Source organism: Zea mays, chromosome 8, assembly GCF_902167145.1.
Source record: "Zea mays cultivar B73 chromosome 8, Zm-B73-REFERENCE-NAM-5.0, whole genome shotgun sequence".
NCBI lineage: Eukaryota > Viridiplantae > Streptophyta > Magnoliopsida > Poales > Poaceae > Zea > Zea mays.
Genome location: NC_050103.1, coordinates 140,826,971 through 140,843,194, shown reverse-complemented (window position 1 = coordinate 140,843,194; position 16,224 = coordinate 140,826,971). Strand labels below are relative to the sequence as shown.

At 43.9% G+C, this 16,224-nt stretch overlaps 1 protein-coding gene across 2 annotated transcripts; it reads left to right on the top strand.

Moving 5' to 3' along the window:
* Positions 1-583: 583 nt before the first annotated feature.
* LOC100284824 (RWD domain-containing protein 1) lies at positions 584-15,759 on the top strand. Of its 2 annotated transcripts, NM_001157719.1 has the most exon segments (11): positions 640-819; positions 916-981; positions 1,088-1,155; positions 1,383-1,416; positions 1,524-1,593; positions 1,706-1,763; positions 14,258-14,383; positions 14,730-14,821; positions 14,984-15,068; positions 15,210-15,282; positions 15,379-15,661. In NM_001157719.1, coding segments are annotated over 11 exon segments (741 nt in total). In that variant the 5' UTR covers positions 640-812; the 3' UTR covers positions 15,441-15,661.
* The last annotated feature ends 465 nt before the right edge of the window (positions 15,760-16,224 follow it).

Below are 16,224 nucleotides of genomic sequence, written 5' to 3'. Positions count from 1 at the left end.
GGAGGGCATGGTGCTCCGTGGTGTGCCATGGCGAGCGGGGGAGGGGGGATTCGGGCGACGACTTCGGGGAGGATGAAGTCGCGAGGGTGGGGGGATTCAAGCGACGACTTCGGGACAGCGGCTATTGCGCTGAGGCGTGGGGGCGACGGTAGTGGCACGACGGTCTCCCCCGCCTAAGCCGCAGGAGATGGGGGCGTGGGGTCGTTGGGCGGGGAAGCCAGGCGGGGGCATGACATTGTGGACGCTGGGGGAGAGGGGGGGGGGGCGGTGGCTTGGGAATGGCGGGCGGGGGCAGGCCGAGTGTGGTCCGGGAATGGCGGGCGAGAGGAGGGAGGGCGGAGCCATGGTGAAGGTGGTGGTGGACGCCCTCCTTATCCTCTTAAGGAGTAGTAGAGAATACAAAATTAATATATATGTTTTGTATGTGTCTAGATTTATCATAATCTATTTGAATATAGATATAAAACTAAAAGCTAAAACGAATACTAATTCTAAGAGTATTTAGAAGTTAAGGTATAAAATTAAAACTTTGAATATTTTTGTATTTTTATATATAAAAATAAAAAAGTTATCAACAAAGACTGCCAATTCTTGGGCCTGGGCCCATTAGTGGATTGGCCCATCCACATTGAGCGAGCCATCCTAGTTCCTTCCTCTCGTGACTAACACCTCACCTCCTCCGGCGACGCACGCAGCCCCCGGCGTGCGCTCGCCTATCTCCAATCATCCACCGCGCCGCCGCAGAGGCCTCGTCCTCACCTTCCCCGTAGGAAGCCGAAGTACAGCCAGCAGCGTCGCCATCAGCACCGATCATGGCCGGTACGAACCAAATCCGGAAGCCCCTTTTTCTCCGCTTTGCTCTTGCTGCCAACCGCGTCTTTGCTTGTGTATGGTTATGATGGGCCGCGTGGGAAGACTACGAGCAGGAGCAGGATATGGAGGTGGAGGCACTGCAGGCCATCCTCATGGACGACATCAAGGGTTTTACTTCTCCCTCAAAGCCTTTTGTTTTGGGGACTCATGCTGTGGATTCCAATTTCTTGTCCAATTTTGATCGTTGTTATGTTGTGTGTTGGTGCTGATGCAGAGATCGACCCGAGTGAGAGTGGGATCGCCACCACCGCCCGGTGCTTCCAGATCCTACTCTCTCCTCAGGTAACTCCTAACCGAGTGCAGCATGAGTGTGTGATATGGCAGCACTTTGTTAGAACTCCATGTGTTCCAGTGATGAATGTGGCAAGGTTGAGAGCTGCACATTTGCGCTTTAGGGAGTTCGGAGAGAGTTGAATTAGGCTCTTTTGGTGTTTACTTTCAAAATATGCTACTGATTTCCTCGCAAAAAAGAAGGAAACCACTGATTTCCTGTTTACTACTATTGGCAGGATGATGATTTTGATGAGTCAGCTTATGTCCCAGGTAAAACTAAATTTGTAGATATGGAACATGATCATGATTGTTAATCAACTCTCAACGTCCTAGAACATCATGCATGTACTGGATTGCTGTTTGGCTTTAATTTGCAGTTCAACTGGCCCTGATTTTTGCGCACACTGAGAAGTACCCCGATGAACCTCCACTACTAAATGTGAAAAGGTTCTGCCATTAAATTCTAGTCTTGGTTTCTGTTCATGGTTATTTTGGCATAAGATGTGTGCTGAATGCTGATTGTCTAATTTTTGCATTGGATTGGAACATATCTGTGTAGTGTACGAGGGATTAAACCACATGATCTTGCATCCCTGAAGGAAAAGCTTGAGCAAGAGGTATGCAAAATACCCAACTCCAAGTTTGGCGTCAATCTGACAGCTATAACTGTTAACTGTGCGAAAGTGAAAGTGTGAAACAATTCTTTTTTAGCTAAAATAATTCGCGGTGAACCAAAACAAGCATGAGCAATTAGTATTTTAGTCTTACTAGATATATGCTGTGTGTTGCACCAAGGTCACGATTTTTTAGACTGAACTTCAATAATCGGACGTCGGACGCGTAAGCTCCAAGGACTTAATATTAGACGTGGACATGTGGATCCGGTCTTTGTACCGAAACCAAATAGGATGTGGATGCATAAGCTCAGTGTGGATGATGATTCATATTAGACACGAATGTGTGATTAAGGATTGAGATTTGGTATCATCAGGTAGACGATGACAGTATGGTCTTTTTAGGTGTATAGATATAGCAGAGAACTTAGAAGGGTAGGTCTGATGCAGTGGTGAGAGATGTCTTACTGAGTCATAGGTTCGAAATAGTCTCTCCACATTTGTGAGGAAGGCTTGCCTCAATTTATCCATTTCTCAGATCCCACTCGTGGGAGGCTGGGAGCCTTCACAACTGGGTTTGTCCCTTTTCTAGATATAGCGGAGAACTTGTAGAAAGGTCATGTGAATTAGTTTGAGTCTTATCATTGACATCCATTTTTAGATTTGGCTAGATCTTGTGCTGGAAGAGAATAGAATTGGTGGAATAGTAGTTGTATCACATTAGGCCTCATGGGTTGATTATGTAGAGTGCATAGGACTAACATCTCACGTGGGTAGACAATGTGGCACTATTTCTATTTACTCTAACACCCCCCTTGCAGTCACAGCGGGGTCGGCACTGAGGCTAGGGCAGACTGACAAGCTAACATCTCCCACAATCATAATGATGTGATCAGGAAGACGTTGATGAGTCCTCATGCATGACAGTTACCCTTTGCGCTGATGTCACGATAGCTGAACATGAGGTGGAGGAGTTGGGGTCGAGGATAACCGTGGTCAACGTAGCAATTGAGGTAGCCAATGTCAAGGCAGCCACACATGAAGTCATGAGTGCAAAGAGGCGTCGTGGTGATGACAAAGACGCGTTGAAGCAGTTGTCGTGTAGGGGGCAATGTCGAGGTCGACACAATCAGGGTCGTTGAGGACATAGACGCAAGACGATGAAGCAATCGAGGTAGACGAGGTGAAAATGGAGGGTCAATGCCAAAGTCAATGCAGTTGAGCCGCATGAACCGAGGCATGTGTTGGGCTTACCAGACCTAGCAACGTGTTGGGGATGAAAGCATGTACTACTATTGTCAATACTGATTGTACAAGGTAGAAGGCCCTTACCATGCATCAACGCCTTAGGGACTAGCAGAGATCTCAATGATGGTTGTGATGAGCAGAACAATAGAGTAGAAGGTCCTGACGTACCCCGTAGTGGTTGGAATAGACAAAGTAGGTAGAGAAAAGATGACGATGCTAAAGATGTTGTGCTGGACAAGAAGCTTTGTGGTGGTAGACGAGTCTAAGCCAAAGGCAAGTAGTCCAAGCGAAGACGTCTGCCCAACGACAGTGGTCCGAATGCAAGGTACGATGGTGGTGACAGTGCTCGATGTAGGTGGTGAACTCAAATAGCTTGACAAACACCTTGTACAAATGGATTGCACAACAAAGATTGTGTAGCAAAGCTATCAATGCATAGGTCATGGCGATGTAGACGCAACGACGAAGCAGATACACGGGTGGCGGTGCTGTGACCCAACGAGGCAACACAACAGTAGCCTTGTTGCTCAAAGAAGATGCGTGTAGTACTCGACGATGGACATCACAAGAGCCTGGTGGATCGTACACAATTGGTTGTACAAACCGAGTATGTGCGAGGTGGAATGATGATTGCAGAAGTCGGGCAGAAGCATCACAATCAATGGTGACAATGATGAATTGACAATGTAGACTTGTGGATAGGGTGACCGAGAAGCGATGCGGGAAGGCACCCCCTAGGCATTGCATACCCTGTCAGGCTGCATAGTCGAAGATGTAGATATTGGTGTAGTTGATACTAGAGTAGGTACACGCGAGGTCGACGAGCTGTGGGCAACTTAATCTCAATCAATGATCGAGCAAACCCAAGAAAAGGTATGAGCAAAAGCAACACCAGATTAGAACTAGTGATGGCGGAGGACGACAAGGTAGCCCAACGAGAGGTGTCCTCTAGCAACACACGCGACATGGCCCACTAGCAAGTGCCCTTTGCGGATATAATGGATCTTGACAGTGTAGGAGGGAGCGGTGGTGCAGAGATGACGTGGGTCGATGGCGTGGTGGGTTGGTAACGGTGGCGGAACGTCGATGTGCATGGTTGGGGCGCACCTGGCCCTACTCGCCACCACAATGGAGCAGGGAGCCAGGGACAGTTTACGGCTAGTCCCGGTTACCACAACAGCTGCACGAGGACAAGGCATGGCCGACAACGGGGATCTAGACGAAGGCTGCGTGTGGAGAAGAGGTAGACAATTTGCTGTTGTGACCCACGCTAGAATGACGACAAGGTTGGCAAATCAATAGGATCCAGTGCCTAAATGGTGGTGCTGCCTCCAGCGGAAATCAATCTCTCGAGGGCGTGCGATGCGGAAGGTGTGGTGGCTATGTCTAGGGGCTAAACCTAGACTTGTGATAGGATGTAGGAGAATAGAATTGGTGAAATATTGGTTGGGTTGCATAAATGCAGTGTCTCATGGGCTAATCATATAGAGTATATAGGACTAAACCTCACGTGGTTAGAGAATGTGGTACTATTCCTATTTACTCTAATACTCCCTCCGTCCCAAAATATAGTTCTTTGTAACCCTCTTTATATTCGAATGTGTTGGGTCTATGCTTCGTCGCCGAAGGTCTTGTAGAAAGAAGTGGTCCTCGGCTGAAGCTGTTAGCATAAGATAGCCGAAGGGTCCTCTTCGTGAAGCTTCAGCATTACAAACCGACTTAAACATAGAATGACCTTTTAGTCCATAAAGGTCTGAGTCAATGTTGTAAGCTTTTATAAGGGGCATACTTGTAATTTCTCACAGGCTGCGTCCTGTGCCTATAAATAGTGAACAATATTCCGTTACTGTTCACGCATTCTGGTAATTGCAATCGCATCTCTCGGAATTCAACCTTTGCCAAGGCATAGGTATCATTGTATTTAATGATTCAATATATTAAGTAAATATAATATAATGCATCTGTGATTTATTCATTCATATTATACCTTTTATTTTACGTTATCTTACAGTGTCTATTGAAAGTTTATTACGAAGGTTTAACTTCGTAATTATTCTCTCATCAACCTTCGTCCAAGACTCATTATCCTCAAGGGAATAATGTTTCACGGACGAAGGACGTTAACATTTAACACTTTATGTTGCCTTGTTCTTAATTCATAGCGTTTGAGAACAAGTCCCCAACATTGGCGCCCACCTCCGGTGAACTCACTTCCACTTTTTGAGCTGATGGCTTCGTTCAACGACCAAGCTGGAGCTGCTTCGGACCCGAAGCTGGTGCTCCCGATCACAGGTGGCTCGTCCTCAGAGCCAGCTAACAAGAAACAAAAGAAGGAAGCACAGAGAAGGGTACAGCATGTTGGGGTGCAAGGACCCTTTATCAAGTCAAGATGGTCTCACATTCCTATTACCTTCTCCCAAGAGGACCTTCAGCTCAAAGATTACCCACACAACGATGCCATGGTTATCTCTTGTGTTATCAAAGGATTTCTGGTCCACAATGTCTTGGTTGACACAGGCAGTGCAGCTGACATTATATTTGCTAAGGCCTTCAGACAAATGCAAGAGCCAGAAGATAAGATCCATGATGCTACACATCCTCTCTGTGGCTTCGGAGGAAGACAGATTGTAGCACTGGGCAAGATCACCATGTCAGTGACCTTCGGGTTCATCAACAACACTAGAACTGAGCAAGTTGTGTTTGACATTGTTGACATGGAATACCCTTACAATGCAATTATTGGTCGTGGTACCCTCAATGCCTTCGAAGCAATCCTTCATCCTGCCTATCTTTGCATGAAGATACCTTCGGATCAGGGACCCATTGCTATCCATGGAAGTCAGGAAGCTGCAAGAAGGGCCGAAGGCAATTGGACTGACTCAAAAGCAATCCATAACATAGATGGAGCTGAAGCTTGTGAACAGTACAAATTCAGAAGGGAGAAAGCAGCTTCAGCAGATCAGCCGAAGCCTATGCTCTTATGTGAGGACATAGCAGAGCAGAAGGTGCTGTTAGGATCTCAATTATCCGAAGAGCAGGAGAAAACCTTGATAAGGTTTTTGTTCAATAACAAAGATGTTTTTGCATGGTCAGCCAATGATCTCTGCGGAGTTAATAGAGATGTTATTGAGCACTCGCTCAATGTCGATCCATCCTTCAGACCCAGAAAGCAAAGGCTTCGGAAAATGTCAGATGATAAGGCCGAAGGTGCTCGCAACGAAGTCAAAAGACTCCTCAGTGCAGGAGTTATCAGAGAAGTGAAGTACCCAGAATGGCTAGCTAACACTGTTATGGTAAAAAAGGCCAATGACAAGTGACGAATGTGCATCGATTTTACAGATCTTAACAAGGCTTGTCCGAAGGATGAATTTCCACTACCAAGAATAGACTCTTTAGTTGATGCAGCAGCTTCTTCAGAGCTCATGAGTCTGTTAGACTGTTATTCAGGCTATCACCAAATTTGGATGAAGAAGGAAGATGAGCCGAAGACTAGCTTCATAACTCCAAGTGGCACATATTGCTATCTTCGGATGCCTGAGGGGCTCAAAAACGCTGGAGGGAGTTTCAACCGAATGACTGCGAAGGTTCTCCAATCTCAAATAGGCAGAAATGTGCTAACTTATGTTGATGACATCATTGTAAAAAGCACGAAGCAGGAGAATCATATTGCTGATCTGCAGGAGACCTTCGCCAGTTTCAGGCAAGCGGGCTTAAAGTTAAATCCAGAAAAATGCGTCTTCGGAGTAAAGAAGGGGAAATTTCTTGGATGCTTGGTTTCAACAAAGGGAATTGAAGCTAATCCAAGTAAAATTGAAGCTATACTTCGGATGGAGCCACCAACTACAAAGAAGGGGGCTCAAAGATTGACAGGAAGATTGGCATCTCTTAATAGATTCATATCCAGATCAGCAGAGAGAAACTTACCATTCTTCGAAGTGCTGAAGTCAGCTGAAGTCTTTCAATGAGGACCAATCCAGCAGAAGGCTTTTGAAGAGCTGAAACAGTATTTGATAGATCTAACAACATTGACTCCACCAATGCCAGGGGCTTCTTTATTATTATATGTGGCAGCTTCGCACTCAGCGGTAAGTGCAGCGCTTGTCCAGGAGAAGCTTGATGTTCAAGTCAAGAGGCAGGCCCCAATATATTTTGTTTCCGAGGTTCTTAGTTTATCAAAGAAAAATTATACAGAGTTGGAGAAGGTACTGTATGCTGTCTTGATGGCCTCCAGGAAGCTTCGGCACTATTTCCAAGCTTACAACATAATTGTTCCTTCTTCACAACCTCTGAAGGATATTATGAGGAACCGAGAAGCTACTGGAAGGATTGGAAAATGGGCTGCAGAGCTCAATGAATTTTGTATTGAATATGTTCATAGATCTTCGATTCAGTCCCAGGCGTTGGCAGACTTCATTGCTGACTGGACGCCAGGGGCTCAGGAGGAAGAAACGAATAAAGACAACGAAGCATGGACAGTGTTTTGTGATGGATCTTGGGGAACCTTCGGAGCAGGAGCGGCTGCTGTGTTGGTTTCACCTTCCAGAGTCAAAACTTGTTATGCGGCAAAGCTTGATTTTAGTTGCACAAATAACATTGCCGAGTACGAAGCATTGCTTCTAGGTCTTCGGAAGTTAAAAGCAATGAGAATCAGAAGGGCCATACTTAAAACTGATTCCCAGGTTGTTTCGGGTCATATTGACAAGAGTTGCAAGGCTAAGGATCCGAAGCTTGAAAAATATCTGGATATGGTTCGAAGAGTTGAAGCTTCCTTCGAAGGGTTTTCTGTCAAAAATATCCCTCGAGGACAAAATGAGCATGCTGATTTGCTAGCTAAGTCAGCAGCACAGAGGCTGCCTTTACCTTCGGATGTGTTCTTCGAAACAATAAAAGCACCTTCGGTGGAACTTCTTGAAAGAGCAGTTCTCAACATATCTCCTGTTTATAGCGAGGATTGGAGAACTGAGATCATCTCTTACCTTCAGGGGAAATTCCTTTCAGATGACGAAGCTTATAACAGGAGGATAGAGGCAAGAGCTCGTTCATATGTCATGATAGAAGGAGAGTTGTACAAGCATGGAGTTTGTGCTCCACTACTCAAGTGTTTATCCAGAACCGAAGGTATAGAGTTGATGAAAGAAATACATGCAGGCCTCTGTGGATCTCACATTGGATCCAGGCCGTTACTTGGAAAAATTTTCCGCCAAGGATTTTATTGGCCGAAGGCAGCTTCGGATGCAGCGGAATTAGTTCAAAAGTGCGAAGGTTGTCAGAAATGTGCACGAGATCAAAAACAACCTTCGTCCCTAACACAACTCATACAACCCATTTGGCCATTGCAAAGGTGGGGCCTTGACTTGTTAGGTCCGTTACCACCGGCTCAAGGGAACCTAAGATATGTTGTAGTGGCGGTGGAATATTTTTCTAAATGGATTGAGGCAAAGCCTCTAGCTACAATAACTTCGGCCACCGTCCAAAAGTTTTTCTGGCAGAATATTGTTTGTCGTTTCGGGGTACCAAAGGCTATCACTGTGGATAATGGAACACAGTTTGACTCCGAAGCCTTTAGGGATTTCTGTGATCAAATTGGTACGAAGATCCATTTTGCATCAGTCAGACATCCGGAGTCAAATGGACTCGTTGAAAGAGCCAATGGCATTATAATGACAGGAATAATGAAGTCAATCTTCAATCAACCAAGGGGAAAGTGGCCAGATCAGTTAACCAAAGTGGTGTGGAGCCATAATACAACAGCATCAAGGTCTACAGGCTTTATCCCATTCAAGTTATTATTCGGTGACGAAGCAATAACTCCAGAAGAAGCTAAAACCGGATCAATAAGGGTAGTAGCTTCGGCAGCATCAGGCTCCGAAGCTGATTATTCTGTGGAAAAAGATGCTTTAGAAGGGATCAGGTTGCAAGCCGTGGAAAACATCAACAAATATCAAGCCGAAACAATTAAATGGCGAGATAGAAAGGTTCGGCTAAAGAATATTGAGCCAGGACACTTGGTGCTTCGGAGAGTGGCCAACCCAGAAACAGTGGGCAAGTTGCAGTTGAAATGGGATGGACCTTTCTTAGTAGCATCTTCGTCAAGACCCGGTTCATACAGATTGAAGGATATGGACGGCAACGACATTCCTAGGTCTTGGAATGCGGATGAGCTTCGGCGATATTATGTATAACTCGATGTAATTTTTCATATTTTTTATTTTTCTTTCATGGCACCCTTTTCCTTTCCGAAGGGGGAGAAAGGTTTTTAATGGGGCCAGCACATGTAATTTCCTTTTTTAGTTCTATAAGAGCAAAATCCCTCAAGGAATGTAAATGTAAAAGCTGAGAATGCACCATCGAGTGCCAAAAAGTAAAGGCGAAGAAGCTCCAAAGTCGTTCCTAAGGGAATGCAGAGCTTACAGCGAAAAGTCAACGCTGATTCCGCCAAAAGTAAAGGCGAAGAAGCTCCAAAGTCGTTCCTAAGGGAATGCAGAGCTTACAGCGAAAAGTCAACGCTGATTCCGCCAAAAGTAAAGACGAAGAAGCTCCAAAGTCGTTCCTAAGGGAATGCAGAGCTTACAGCGAAAAGTCAACGCTGATTCCGCCAAAAGTAAAGGCGAAGGAGCTCCAAAGTCGTTCCTAAGGGAATGCAGAGCTGGGGTGCGATTGTTTTTAAGAAAATTATGGCTATGAATATGGCTTCGGATACGTGTTTGGCCATTCATTTGCACATCACATTACATCATAGCATTTGCATTCATAAACATTCATCTAGGCATATGTAGGATAATCATCTTCATGGCATAAATGGTTGCTTCGGCAAAAAGAGGAAAAAGAAGGGGAAGAAAGAGCTTCGTGTACAAAAAGGAGAGCTTCGGAAATAAGGAAAATGTTGTTTTCTATGCTTCGCTGCGTACGAAAAGAAGGGAAGGTGTTTTTTCGCCTTCGGCTCAAAAGAAAATTTCGTCCACATCAAAGCATTTCTCATACATCAATGGAAGGATAAGGATATATAACAAGGTATGAACAGAATTCATTAAAGACAAGTTTTAGTTACATTTACAAAGTTATCTCAAAAGTTTCTCAAGTATTGTCTACAGTCTACTATCTAATCTCCAAGGAGCTTCGGCTTCGGCGTCATTTTTTGATCTTCGGCTTCGGCTTCATCATCCTACATGAGTAAGGTCGTTGTAAGTCAAAATCAAGCTTACAGGAAAAGGTAAGCACAAGGTATGGTTTCTTACTGGTTCAAGGTGGCTACGAGCTTCGTCTCCAGCCTTTTCTCGCCCACCTTTTGTCCATATCATTTTTACAAATCTATTCGAGATACTTCGGGCGAGATCAGGAATGTCATCCAGGATTGATGGTGATAAAGTGAAATTTGGCCTATTGACAATCTTTCCATGATCGCAGCCAGCCTTCAGGAAAGCTGCAGCAGTGCCTCGAGAAGCCACCCAGGCACAGAAGTCACCATGCCCAGCTATGACTTCGTCGAGCTCGTCAATCTCCCCCTCAATATGTTCGAAGGTTTTCGGTAGATCTTCAGCTGAGGGGGTGAATTTTTCACTGCTGGCTCCAACTGAGTGAAAAATCTTTCTTAATCGTTGAATGTATTTGTTGCTAAATCCCAAGCATTTTTCTTGAAGACTTGTCAGTAGCTTTCTCAAATCTGAATTTTGTTGAGCTTCGGCTTCAAGTTTTGCATTAAGATCTTGTTTTTCTCGTTCGAACTGCTCAGACTGGCGGAGAAGCTTCGTGTTCAGTTCTGATATTTTTGCTTCAGCTTCCGCCAATAAACCTTCGGTTGCATGGAGCTCAAAGTTCTTTTTCTCGAAAGCATCTGATTGCTCCCTTATTCTGCTTTCTAAATTTTCAATTATAACTTCGTGCTTTTTATCTTCAAAATCTTGCTGCATTTGCAAGGCTTTGCTCAACAGCATACTCTGCGCGAAAACAACCTTCGTTAGACATGTTTTCATTATCAGAAACAATAAAAGTTAAGGGAAAAGTAGTTCACCTTGAAGTTGGAATAAAATAAACTACCAACGATATGTTGTCGTCGGTAGCGGCTGATGTCTGTTTCTAGCTTCGGAAAGCCGATACTCTTGGACAGAGTACCGATAACCTTGGCTCCGGTATGATCTCGAATACAATCTAGCTTTTCATCATCAACGCCTCCGAAGAGGAGCGCCCCGGGTTTGTATCCGCATGATTTAGCGTACTCTCTAAGTTTATCTATTTCAGCTTTTGATAGTTGTTCTTCAACCAAATTCTGGAACATAAAGGTTTCGTTCTCCGAAGCTTCATCAGCAATTTCTTTCCCTTTCTCCGACGCTACGGTCGCGGCCTCTTCGGCGGCGGTGGTAGCTTCTTCTGCAGCCATGTCTTCTGCAGCCATGTCTAGCAGCATTTGGTCAATGTGTTCAATTGTGCTCTCTAGGTTCAAATCTTCAGCTGAGGCAGCTTCGGCAGCTGCGGCCTCCGAAGGTGCAATTTCAATATCTGTCCCCTCTGCAGCCGCTGGTGTTTTCTGGGCTGGAGCTCTTGGCGGCGTCTTGTCAATTACCTCTGTCACAGTGATAATTCTTTGTTTCTTTGCCTTGATTGTTTTCTTCGATTTTTCAGGCTCCTTGTCCTTCTGAAAAAACTTTGTCAGTTCAGGGCCCAGTGGACTTAGCTTCGCAGGTAAGGATTCAGTCATTACCTTCAGAATTTCCTCAACAACAGCAGCAGAAGGTGATGCGGGGGTTTCTTCTGCTTCGGATATTTGTTGCTTCGGAGAAGAAGCCTTCCTCTTCTTCGGATTTTTCTTCTTTAATGGTTCTTTTTCTTCATTCATGGCCTCAGTTATCCTTTTTCTTTTTTGGCCCCCAGCACCTTTGTTCAGATTTTCATAATCAGGGTAATCAAAGCCCAAGGCGTCCAACACTCGATTTAGCCTTCGCTTCGGGCGGGTGCCGAAGGCCGCGGTCATCAATTGATCTTCTTTTTTGGAGTAGTTCCCAAGTATTTCGTTGCACATTACTTCAATTGTTTCCAGCCACTCTTGGCAAGGTGTTTTAAAGTATTTCTTAAATTTGAAATAGTAAGGCAAACGCACAAGTTCACCTTCTTTCTTTTTCCCCTTCAACTTCGGCATTTCCCATTCCTTTAAACTAGGAAAAACTTTGAAGGCCAAAAACTCCTGAACCAGGTCCCTTGTGCTGATATGCTCTGCAATAATTCTGAATTCATTCATTGCTTTTTGTGTTGGACCTTCGGGTGTCATATCGCAGCGAGGACGGGTTTCTCCGAAGATTAATTCGAGTGGACTCTGCACAAGCTTTTCCTTGTCGTCATCAACCTTGACATAGAACCACTCTGATTTCTAGCCTGCTGCCCATTTGCTTCGGTAACTAATTACAGGAAACTTTGTAGTTTTCCGATAGGCGAAGTTATAACAACCAAAATTGTCGTGTAATCCATCTTTTCTAGCCTTCGTTTGATAATGCAACTCGTGAACCCGGCAAAAGCTGTCCGCAAATGGTTCCACTGCTTGGCTTCGGAGTGCCCAGATATAAACAGTAAGCCTAACGATAGCGTTAGGGGTCAGCCGGTGAAAATAGATACCGAACCTATTCAGTACCTCTGCAATAATCCCATGTAGGGGGAACCTTAATCCAGCCTTTAGAAAGCTTTTGAAAATAACAATTTCATCCTTCTCCGGCTTTGGGGTAGTCTCTTCTCCCCCGAAGCGCAATAGCTTCTTCTGATTTTCAGTAAAAAAGCCCGATTTTACCATCTTGGACAGATCGGCCTTCGAAACAGTAGATTTCCCAAAGTCCAAGTGGCTGGGTTTGCTTGGCATGGCAATACGATAGTCATCTTCGGGATCAGTTTCCTCAATATCTTCTTCCTCTGCTTCAGCGATTGCTTGTTCTGCATCATCACTAGGAATCTTTTCCGAAGTCACTAGCCCGGATCGTTGCATGGCTTCGGAGATAGGGACGGTCTCCGAAGCTTCAGTTTCGTCCCCCTCACGCTCAACCCTGGCGGTAGAACGGACTCTGGCCATTTAACTATGAACTTGTAAAACTTTAATACTTTCTTTCTCCGAAGCAGGCTTCAAGCTGGAGCTTCGTTCGATTCCGACAGACAAGCTTCGGCGACGGTTAAAAATTTTGGCAGCAAAACAGTGCAAATAGCAATGAATGCTGTGGTAACTTCACACCTACTCGTCTGTTTATATAGTGCTGCAGGTAAGAAGGCGAAGCGCCAGAATTTTTACACCAGGCGGACACCCGCTCGCACTCGCTGCGTGGTGGACCGCAGAGACTGAACAGTAACTCTGCAAGGTGGGGCCGCTACACGCTGGGAGATTGAATCGTTTCTCGACAACGAGCTCAGGGAAGGTGTTTTTTAGACCTTCGGCGATCCGAAGCTTAAGAGACTTTTTTCACGGATCAAGCTCGTTACGAAAAACGATCTAGCACCGCGAAAGGGGCTACTGTTGGGTCTATGCTTCGTCGCCGAAGGTCTTGTAGAAAGAAGTGGTCCTCGGCTGAAGCTGTTAGCATAAGATAGCCGAAGGGTCCTCTTCGTGAAGCTTCGGCATTACAAACCGACTTAAACATAGAATGACCTTTTAGTCCATAAAGGTCTGAGTCAATGTTGTAAGCTTTTATAAGGGGCATACTTGTAATTTCTCACAGGCTGCGTCCTGTGCCTATAAATAGTGAACAGTATTCCGTTACTGTTCACGCATTCTGGTAATTGCAATCGCATCTCTCGGAATTCAACCTTTGCCAAGGCATATGTATCATTGTATTTAATGATTCAATATATTAAGTAAATATAATATAATGCATCTGTGATTTATTCATTCATATTATACCTTTTATTTTACGTTATCTTACAGTGTCTATTGAAAGTTTATTACGAAGGTTTAACTTCGTAATTATTCTCTCATCAACCTTCGTCCAAGACTCATTATCCTCAAGGGAATAATGTTTCACGGACGAAGGACGTTAACATTTAACACTTTATGTTGCCTTGTTCTTAATTCATAGCGTTTGAGAACAAGTCCCCAACAGAATGAATGATAATGAATGTACTGTACTGAACATACATTCATTAATTAATCTATAAATGTAGTTTGCATGTATTTTAGGACGGAGGGAGTAGTTTCTAATTGGTTGTGACTTGTGAATTCCTCACATTATCACCTATCAGCCACCTGATATGTCATATCGTATTCTGTTGAATATCTCATCATTTAGGCAAAAGAGAATCTTGGCATGGCTATGGTCTACACTCTTGTTTCATCAGCCAAAGAGTGGCTAAGTGAGATATATGGTCAGAATGGTGGTGACGAGGAACCTGAAGAAACTGAAGCAGAAGAGGAGGTATACACCTATTCAGTTGTCTGTTCTGCATTTTCTTTTCTGTGAACTTTAGGAAGTGGGTTCAACTGTAGCAAGTGGAGACTTTGAATTGGCTACGGTTTGTGAAATTAATCCAGTCTTGTTCTGGTATGGTTGGTTTCTCAATCTGAGACCACCTTCCGGTGGTTTTGTTTAGAATCCTGCTGGATGCTGCATTTTTGGAATTTAGTGCTTGATTTGTTGTGTCCTACTGAGCCACTTAGGCAATCAAATTTCAAATTACATATTGTATCATGCTATCATGGATTATTTCCCTTTCAGCGAGTACAATTTATAACTGATGAAAAGTATTTGCTCCGCATGCTAGGTTATTATACCACATGGTGAAGCTGTTACTGTAGAGAGCTTTTTGGCGTGGAGAGACCGATTTGAAGCTGAGTTGGCCTTACAGCGTGCTAAGTAAACTTTCTATTTTGTTTACATATTAAGTTTTTCTCGATGATCACATGGGAATCTTTTGTTTACTTGTGATATCTTCAATCTAATGGTGTTTGTTTCCCATATTATATAAGTACCCAAATGTGTGTTTAGATTATCTTTTGCATTTTGTTGGGCATGCAGACTTATGCCAGATTCAGCTCTTACATCCTCAAAGGAAAAGAAACTCACAGGACGGCAGTATTTTGAAAGTGGAAGGCATGCAGTGGTTCGTTATCCCAGATAATAAAACCTTTCCTTAAGGCTTGTTTGGATGCACTCGTATTTAGTTATTTACATCAATTCATGTCTGTGTTGGAGCTACGTATGTGTCTTTTACGTTTTACTTTACATGAAACCATCTTTTCAGAAAGGAGCAAGCACAGTTGCTGATGAAGATGAAGAAGAGGAGGAGGATATTGAATTCGATGATGATTTTGAAGGTAAAACTTATTCCGGAAAACTCTTTGTTTATGACATTAGATGTACTTTGTCTATGTAAGCTATCTTACAAAACTTGTTCCCCTACTTTGATACAGACGATGAAGAGGACATGCTTGAGCATTATCTAGCTCAACAATCAGAGAACTCAGCAGCTTAACCTTCTAGGCCAAACAAAGTACCTTTTCGGGCGCAGCTTTACCTTAGGAAGCCAAATGTTGTTATATGTTGCAACTGTAGCTCTAGCGCGCACTATTTTTTTATGTTTCTCATCATTTGGTTGTATTTGTGGATGCTTTCTAGTTTTATCAAGGGGGCTGTGGGTTCTCATTAATATATACGCTGGAGAGATAGAAGATCAAGCTGCCTAATACTTCGCTGTATAATTTACTGTATTTTTGATCGGCTACTACGTGTATTTTGGCTTGTGGAGCATGTTGCGTGTTTGGGACAAGTAATTTATGGAAAGATATTCAATACTCCTATCTCTAAAAACATAGTTTGGCTTGGCTCCTGAAAAGCATGCTGGGCAAAAACCCCTTAGGTCAAGTTCAACCTATTACATATTAGATATTAGTGCTTGTTCGGTTATTCCTACGCTTAATGGTCTGGAAAAAAATATGAAGGAATTTGACTTGTTATGAATTTAAACCCATCTAATCTCCTCCAATACATGGATTTTGATGAAACCGAACTTACAAGATTTTCTTGTTAACTAATCCTGGTGAAGCTCCTACAAGTTGGGGGTGGGGATGGGTTCCCGCTCACACTCGACTTTCATTGATGCCACCCAACTAAGCATATTAAGCATACTGAGACCCATTGACTAATATAGGGCTTGTGCTTAAGTAGGTCTGCAGTTCTAGCATTAGTGAAACAGATTAGTTAATTAGATTGTCATTGAATGATATGCAATCAACACATAATGAGTATCCAAAGTAGGG

Coding starts and splice junctions, on each gene's coding strand:
- LOC100284824 (XM_008656849.3), top strand. Junction 14,822..14,983: donor TTGGCCTTACAGCGTGCTAA/GTAAACTTTCTA, acceptor TTGGGCATGCAG/ACTTATGCCAGATTCAGCTC. Junction 15,283..15,378: donor ATTCGATGATGATTTTGAAG/GTAAAACTTATT, acceptor ACTTTGATACAG/ACGATGAAGAGGACATGCTT.